This window comes from Magnolia sinica, chromosome 7, assembly GCF_029962835.1.
Source record: "Magnolia sinica isolate HGM2019 chromosome 7, MsV1, whole genome shotgun sequence".
Taxonomy (NCBI): domain Eukaryota; kingdom Viridiplantae; phylum Streptophyta; class Magnoliopsida; order Magnoliales; family Magnoliaceae; genus Magnolia; species Magnolia sinica.
The window spans coordinates 5,802,526-5,811,981 of NC_080579.1; the positions used below are offsets into that span (position 1 = coordinate 5,802,526).

The 9,456-nt window shown below is 39.5% G+C and overlaps 1 protein-coding gene across 1 annotated transcript; it reads right to left on the minus strand.

The window, feature by feature from the left end:
• Nucleotides 1-400: 400 nt before the first annotated feature.
• On the minus strand, nt 401-4,299 carry LOC131250940 (small ribosomal subunit protein eS28). Its single transcript, XM_058251347.1, has 2 exons — nt 4,143-4,299; nt 401-857 (listed from the first exon to the last, which is right to left on the minus strand). Exon 2 carries the CDS (start codon nt 851-853, stop codon nt 656-658), a length of 198 nt encoding a protein of 65 aa, XP_058107330.1. The 5' UTR covers nt 854-857; nt 4,143-4,299; the 3' UTR covers nt 401-655.
• Nucleotides 4,300-9,456: the final 5,157 nt, after the last annotated feature.

Consider the following 9,456-nt stretch of genomic DNA (forward strand, 5'->3'; position numbering starts at 1 on the left):
TATTCACAAGAGAAAATATAGGATACTCCATGCAGTGCCACTGCATATAACATCCTGAATTTATGGTTTCTACTAACATGGCCAATGGTTGAGTGATCCAGAACATATATCCATTGATCTGACGTTACCCACTAAGACAGGATAACGGCCCATAGAAATCCTAGCCATACCATTAAATGGATGTTTGATACCTACCACTACAGCCCAGAGCACTTGCTGGGCCCCACTGTAACAGGTTGTGGTCCAACAGAATAACCAAGGAACAATCCCAGCCATGTCGGACCACACCGCCATTGAATAACACCACACATTACACCAGAAGTGTGGGATGATTATCAATCTAATCCTGCCCACCTAGTGTGGGCCCAGACTCCCTAAGCCAATGCACTCATGAGAAAGCTCAATGCAAACATGTCACACTAGTAATATTAAAACCGCATTGCTATTGTCAACAAAAATTCAAACTGAATCCTTTAGAAAGAAAAGGAAAAACAAATATTCAAAACTGAAACAGACTGATACCTGTTCGTGTTCAAAAGAGGATAATTTTCCCTCCAAATGCTCTACTAATATATAGGAATGCAACCATAAGAAGTACCAAAATTCCAGCAAGCCATGGGATAAACGGAGGGGCGCACACACCAAATAAGGGCAATCACCGAAGCCTCCTTGCCTCACGCTCCGACTCCAGCAAGGTGAGAATGTCGCCTTCCCGGACAGGTCCCTTCACGTTCCTCATGATCAGACGGTTCTGATCGTCCAGAAACTTGACCCTAACTTGGGTCACCTGACCCCTAGATCCAGTCCGCCCCATCACCTTCACCACAACTGCCAGCTTAACCTGTGAATCCATTTCTCTGTGGACACACAACATTTATTAAGTTTCATGTTCTAAATCAAAGAAATATGTAGATGGATCCATTATTTTGAACATTTTAAACTGAATTAATTGTATGCCCGTCTGCAATTTCTAAATAATGTCTAAGTGCCTGCATATCATCCACTACAGCCCGAGTATCAAAGCTTCTCTGCTAAAAACAACCTATCATTTTTACGGTAAGGACACCTTCTAACCATACAACTGGCTAGAGGGAAAGTGGATCTGCATGGTCCATGTAATGGACCTTCGAGTAGAGAATCAAGTCTGTAACCAATGCAGTCATTCGCTTTTCTGCTATTTCATCTTGATGAAAAAATAACCAATGCAGTTGAATTGAAGGGTACTAGGTGAATTTCTTAGATCATCCAAATTATATAAATGTTTGTACCATAGGTATCCACATTCATTTCCACAATATTGACGGTAAAGATACGATTTCCAATCTTCCACATGTACATGGAAGGAGGTACTACGAAAAGACTTGACCAATGGCCTAATTGAAGGTACGGCCCTTGATATTGGAATGGCAAAACATGATATATTGCCGACCCAAATCAGTTGCAATAAGGCCCAGATGATGATGAGGATAATGCGCGTTTAATGCAATTACATAAATTCGTAAAAACATCTCCTCTATTTACTTTCCTTACTTAAGATCATCCTTAATCCAAAGCCATATACACATGGCACAAATTGGCAAAATTGAGAATCGGCCTAGATAGGTGGGCCCGCAGGATCTGACGGTCTACACGATCTTGGGACATTCACAAAAGCCAAAGATAGATGGTAAACGGCAAAAGGTCCACCTAACTACTATAGGAGCAGAGAGAATCTTATCACCCCTCTTATTTTACGATTAAGATTACATCGAATTATGATCAATGACTTAGATCGTCTATAAAGCAGGCCAGATGGACAACGACATTAAACTCTCTTATTTCTTATCTCCTCTCTAAAAATCTATCATTTCGAAGACTTGGAATAGTACAAGGGATCTTCTTTTTATAAGGGAATGATTGAGAAGTTTGGATAAGATAGAGTTTATCCCATCTCATCCAATCTTACCCTCTTTCCAATTGAATTTGAGTTTTAACTTTGAATTTACCACTCAAATTCAAACCCTGGAAGGAATTTAAAAGATAGGCCGAAGATAAAAACATTTGAAACCAACCCAATAGTGAGGGCTCATATTCGACATCTCCCACTCAATCACGCTGTGAAAGATGGGCACTTTATAAATTGCCCATCTAGTTCATCTCGTAGCAACCAAAACCAAATATTGCAACCACAAGAATCAGGGGCGAGGGGCGCACTAAAACACTTCACGGGATTCTAAGTACTATGTAACCACCTAACTGGCACTAAAGAACCCCCTAGCTTTGCAATGCCTATCCTAATCTGCATGACCACACCGGATGGAATTGACTCCCGATATAAAGTACTCGACCAACATAATCACTTACCAACTTATTAAGTCATTCTAAAAACTACAGGCAACATCAAAATATCCTTTAAGCTCAAGATCTATATCTTCATAACATAACAAGTAGTCCCCAGTCCCTCTGAGATAACAAAATCTACGTTTGACAACTTGTCAATGAGATTATCCCAGGTAACTCTTAACTATTCCAACTACATAACAAATATTCGGTCGGGTGCAAAGCATAGAGTTGCTTTGTTATACCAATTGGATGAGATGAGATAAACTCTATCTTATCCAAACTTCTCAGTCCTTCTCTTATAAAAAAAGAAGCATCCCTCATACTATCCCAAGTCCTCGAAATAATAAATTCATAGAAAGAAAATAGGGGATGAAAATTTAATACTCATTGTCCATATGCCCACATTATAGACAATCTAAGCAATTGATCGTAATCTGGAAGCCATCTTAACCATAGAATTAGAGGGGTGATGAGATCCTCTTTGCTCCCGTAGTGGTTAGGCGAACCACCAGCCACCCACAATCTATCTTCAACTTTTGTAAAGCTCCAAAGATCATGTAAACCAACATTCAGTGGTATCAAGGCGACATCAGACAAATCTCCGATCAACAGTAGAGGTAAGTGCCTTTTTTCTAAATATGTTATTATTTATGCTTTTTATTTAATCAATATATTAATTGAGGTAATATCCATGTATAAAGGAGTAATAGCAAGGATAAGAGATATCAAGGCCGGGAGGGGTATTAGAAATCCAAATAATGTTGCCCTTTTGATTTAAGAAATAAAAATTAAGTTAGAAGAAAAAATAAATAAATAAATTAAGAAAATGGAGGGACGCTGCCACCGACGGCAGCCGCCACCCCTTTTCCTTTACCATCTCTTCTTCTTCCCTTTCTTCTTACTCCTTTCTGGTTAGCCACCGGCGGCAACAACCACCACAGCTGACACCGTTGGCAGCGGCAGCAGCGAGAGCCGCAACCACCGCTGGCAGCGGTAGCAACATGGCCTGCTGCTCCCGGCAGCAGCAGTGGCCAAATGCCACATCTCTCTCTCTCTCTCTCTCTCTCTCTCTCTCTCTCTCTCTCCAACTGAATTTCAATTTGAGTTTTTAATTAGAAAGTTAAAACTCAAATTCAAACCTTGGAATGAATTTGAAAGATGGATTGGAGAGAAACGTGTAGGACACACCCACTAGTGGTTGCCCACAAGTGGGCCCCAAAGGGCCATATCCAACAGAAATCTAAGTCATCTGCCAATGGAAAATGAACTATTAATTGTTTTTTAATCCCACCAATTGGAGAGTGTGGACTCCGCAAACAGTGTGATTTCTGAACAATGAAAACATTCACGGTGAAGCGCCCGCCTTATCAGCAACCCACCTCGCATGCACTTGTACCACATGTACCGTTCCGAATCAATGACGCATATAGTTTGAAATTCACAAGAATCATTATCCAATTACTACAAAAACTCTAAAACCAAAAATCTACAGAGTAATTTCAAATCCATTCCTAGTCTTTTAAAGAAACGGTCCTAGATTCCTTTCTTTGAAACAGCCTAATTTCACAAAAAAAAATAAAATAATAACAATAAAAAAATAAAAAAAATCCAGTAGAAATATAGATCCGGCGCAGGATAAGCAGATTTTAGTTCAAGAAAGAGATTTCTCAGATGCAACAGAAAATTTCAAAAAAAAAAATTCCAAAAAAGGGGGGATTCCAGCAATCATCACAGCTTGTCCTACCACGGATCCCCGCAACAATCTTAAAGAAATTTATAAAACAATACAGATAATAATCGATAGAGAGAGAGGGAATTACGGAGAGCGATGGAGAGAGAGCGTCTGATCGTCTTCCGCTTCGAGCTGTAAACAGGAAACCCTAAACCTAAAAGACTTGGTATTTATAGGGAGAAAAACCTCAAAATTTAAAAATCTCCCGAGAAATTGCCGAGAACGAGATTTTTCACCGTGGAGTTGGTGTTTTGGCTGAAACGAGTTGGACGCGGATTGTGTCCTACCCCCGCCCGTCTCCAGTTGGGAAGGGGCAGGATCTTATCCACACCGTCCATACATTTTTTCGTATCAATTTATGGTATAATACTAAAAATTAGGCATATCCAAATCTAAATTAGACTACAAAATGAGGATTAAATTATTACCGTTGAAAACTTCTTGGGGCCACAGAAGTTATGGATGGATCTAAATATTTTTTTCTCTCTTCATTCAGATCTATTTAACTTTATGAATATGTTGGATGGCAAATAAACATCATGGTGGGCCTAGAAAATTTTCATAAGGTAAGAATCATTATCACCGCTGCTTCCTGTGGTGTGGTCCACTTGAACCTTGGATCTTCCTCAATTTGGGGTGTTCACTGTAAAATTATACGAAAAATTGTATGGACGGTGTGGATAAGATACATACATCACGGTGGCTACTTAAAATTCCTGCCCATTCCTCATTTTTGTTTTTATGCTTTAAAATAATCCAAGAAAAGGGATAGATGGCTTGGATGTACAGATACATCACGGTGGGCCTGCCCACGGAACTGCCCGTTCACGGGTAGGGACGGGCGGGGGTAGGACGCAATCCGCGTCCATATAGGTCGGTCTACTGCCTGATGAATGGGCTAGATCTCAGGCACGTGTGGCAGAGAAAAATAAAAAAATAAAAAAATCAGTACTCATATGGGCTACACCAGTTCTGTTCCAGATTGAATTTTGTATGTTACCTCATCTTAGTGATTCCCATCTGATGAACGGATCTGATGAAAGGATCATACCATGGTGGCATGCACAAACCTACGGTGGGCGTCTCATTCCCATTGTTCCCCATGTTCAGGCAGAGTAAATTTCACGTGGTTGGCCAAAGATCTGGAGCGTTGTTGGCGATTCCTGCCGGGAACGGATTGGCTACTCCCCCAGCCACCAGCCCCGTGGCTGATGTTCGGTTCTCTGTGGGCCCCACCATGATGTATGTGTTTCATCCATTCCGTTCATCCATTTTTAAAGATCATTTTAGGGCTTCCTTACCAAAATAAGGGGATATCAATCTTAGGTGGATCACACCACAGGAAAACAATAGTGATTGGATATCCACCATTAAAATTCTTCTAAGGCCCACTATACTTTCTATTTGATATCCAATCTATTGATTAGGTCATACAGACCCAAATGAGGGAAAAACAAAGATTAGCTTGTACAAAACTTTTATAGCCTACAAAAAGTTTTTAATGGTCACGTGCATCCAACAATGTTTCCTTTATTGTGGTCCACTTGAGATTGGACTATAACTCATTTTTGGTCTCATACCAAAAAGTGATCTATAAAAATATATGAACAACATGGATGAAACACATACATCATGGTGGGGCACATATCACTGACCATCAGCTACAGGGATGGTCGCAGGGTAGTAGCCAATCCGTTTCCGAGTAGGAGATGGCACGGCTAAGCATTTTAAAAGTTATAAGGTCGAGTTTTATGGAAAGGGATTGGCTACTCCCCCTGCCACTAGCCCCGTGGCTGGTGTTTGGTTCTCTGTGGGCCCCACCATGATGTATGTGTTTCATCCATTCCGTTCATCCATTTTTAAAGATTATTTTAGTACTTTAACACAAAATTTAGAGGGATATAAATCTAAGGTGGACCACACCACAGGAAAACACTAGTGATTGGAGATCCACCATTAAAATCATCCAAAGGCCCACTGTACTGTTTATTTGACATCCAATCTGTTGATTAGGTCATACAGACCCAGATGAAGGGGAAAAACAAAAAACAGCTTGATTCAAAACTTTTATGGCCCCAAAAAGTTTTTAATGGTCTACATTCATTCAACATTGTTTCCTGTAATGTGGTCCACTTGAGATTGGGATATTTCTCATTTTTGGTCTCATGCCATAAAATGATCTATAAAAATAGATGGACGTCATGGATGAAACACATACATCATGGTGGGGCCCACAGTGCACCGACTGGGAGTAGCCAATCCGTTCCCCATTTTAAATAGTGGCAACCTTAAAATCTGAATGATTGGATGATTCTACACACTGATTATTTGACAAAGTTGTGTGGAGTTTGGGCCATTGATAATCATTTTATTTGAACCGTCCTTTAAATGTCCACCAATCAGCTGTATAAGGTGTCTACGCGCTGAAATTTTTTGTTTCATGATTAAAAAAGAAAAAAGAAAAAAGTGGGCCCAATGATATGGACGGTTTATTTTGAGTTCCACTTATGGCAAGTGTATGACTTGTGGGTAGATGTGTATGAAACATTGTAGTATATCAGAGTACCGAAGTTTTTTTTTTTTCTTCGGATTTTAACATCGGGTTTTGATAGGATACGGTAGCCGATTAGGTGAGAACCCGGAACCGGATCCACGAGTGGGTGAGACCCCTGATTGTGGGGCCAACTGTGATGTATATGACTAAATCCATGCCGTCCATACGTATTGAAAGATCATTTTAGAATATAATCCAAAAAATAAAGCAGATTCAAATCTCAGGTGGACCATAATAAAGGAAACAGTAGTAATTGACTGTTAAAAACTTCTTATGGGCCACAAAGGTTTTGGATCAAGATGATATTTACGTGGTCTCTTCACCCAGATCTCTGTGACCTTATCAGGCTGATTTAGCACTCATGTGGCATGTGGTATCAAACCGGTATGCAGTCCACCGAGTTTGAGTCAACTCAGCCAAGTCATTTCAAACTCATCCAAATCTAAAGAATTGGGATCCTCCTCTTGTCATAAACAGAAAATCATGTTTGTTACGATCTGATTGTCCACATCATCACACATTGCAGTGCTGACAATGTTAGTGATGACATAGACCAATCTCATGATCACACATTGGAGTGCTGACAATGTTAGTGATGGTATAAACCAATCTCGTTACAGTTTCTGTTTGTGGCAAATAAAGAATCTGGATTCAAATCTAAAAACCATGCAAGGTGAAGCTTCAAAGGGTCAAGAGGTATTTGTCATCCTTTATAAGCTACTTCATTGATTGTAAGAAGACCAGGTCAATTCAAGATGGGCCCATCCTGAACCCAACCCTTTAATTAATGGGTCCCACCTTTTGGCCCAAACCCAATTTATGAGCATTGACCTTTTGAAGGTGGCCTAACCCATCTAAAAGGGTCAAGCCAACTGACTCATGGGCCAACCCGGCCCATTGTCGGCCCTTCACATTAGAACATAAAGCCATGGATTGTACATCAACCCCAACCAATTAAATCATGGGCTCCATTGCTAATAAGATAGTTTTACCTGTCCAATTGGTGGCAACAAATGGACGGTTCAAAGAAAACGGACAAAATCTTGATGGTTAAGATCATCCTATCAGTATGATTTCCTACCTAGCTCCATCTACAATGGAGGATGTCACACCTAGCATTTGATGGCCAAACCTCATGTAGTCTTTTAGGGGACGTTTGGATCGTAAGTTGCTTAAGATAAGTTACTTATTCCACATGTAGCTTACCTTAGTTTCTACTTATTAAGAAGATAAGTACGTTTGGCAATCAACATACTTATCATAGCTTCTCCTCTCCTTTGTCTCTGCCAATGCCTCTTTTCAGCAACTTATGAAAGGTAAAAAAAAGTTATAAAATTTAACTAAAGTGATTGTACTTTTACGTTTTAAGTTACTTATAACTAGTCATAAACCAAACTTACTTATCTGAAATAAGTCACTTATCTACTGCTATCAGCAGAAAAAGTAACCTATTTGGTGGTATCCAAATGGGCCCTCCCATTCAGATGCAGCCATGTAAGTAACTTTTTCTGCTGATAGTAAGAGTTAAAGTTACTTATTTACTATAAGTTTAGTTAACAATTAATCATCAGTTACTTATTTACTTATCAAAGGTTGGCCCCACATGACGGACAGTGGATGTAGGGGACCAAGCATACTTGAATGATGGAGTGGATGTAAAGGGTACTGAGAATACTTGAATGATGGACAGTGGATGTAAGGGGGGGACCAAGCATACTTGAGGGATAAATGCATATGATGTTGGAAACCAAACATACTTACCTACTTATTGGTTGATAAGTAGGTTATTTACCAAACATGCGTATCTGCTTGATAAGTAGAAACCAAGATAAGTTACTTGGAGGCATAAGTAGCTTATGTTTAGTAACTTACAATCCAAACGGACCCTCGTAAGCTACTTATGCCTCAAGTAGCTTATCTTGGTTTCTACTCATTAAGCTGAAGTGATTGAGTACCTTTTAAGTTAAAAAGTCAAATATAATTGATCTTAAACCAAACTTACTTATCTCCAATGAGTTACTTAGGGCCACTCGGATACCATCAAATAAGTTACTTTTCCTACTTACAGCATTAGATAAGTAACTTATATCAGATAAGTAAGTTTGGTTTATGATTAATTATAACTAAGTTTTTTACTTCATCACTTCAGTTAAAAAATAAATAAATAAATAAAATAAAATTAGCCTTTCTACTTTCATAAGTAGCTGAGGCATAGGAGAGACGAAAGAGAGGAGAAGCAGATAAGTAGTTTGTTTAGCAAACATACTTATCTTCTTAATAAGTAACTTATCTTAAACAACTTAAGATCCAAACAGGCCCTTATCTACTGCTGTAAGTACAAAACGTAACTTATTTGGCGGTATCCAAATCGGCCCATATGATAAAACTTATTTTCAGTATTTATCACTGAGATTTGGTATTTTCAGTGATTTCTGAGCTTTCTTAGACCTGGTAGACCCATGTAACTGGACTGAGTTTTCTTAGACCTTGCAGACCCAATCCAGTTCAAGACCACTGGTCACCCCGGACTAGGCCAAGTCAGGCTAAGTTGACAGTACCTGCCGGTCTACGGTCGAGTCAGGCCTATTTACAAGCAAGCTGTGACTCGACTCGATCCTAGACAGTCGCTGAGTTGTAAACCATGTTACAGTGTCAGATAACATGCAGTTGCATATATCATTCAGAGTCCAGACCATCTAAATATTGAAGCTGGTCTACATTGATAATGGCACATTTATCAGAACTGAAAACCCCTGAAAATGAGGCATGTGCCATCAATCTCATTGCAATCTTCTTCGAAATGACAAATAGCTACAGTTTTTTAAACTTGTACAACTGGGGCCCATGT

Bases quoted from the DNA above. Each gene is read 5' to 3' on its own strand.
- LOC131250940 (XM_058251347.1), bottom strand. From the start codon at position 853: ATGGATTCACAGGTTAAGCTGGCAGTTGTGGTGAAGGTGATGGGGCGG.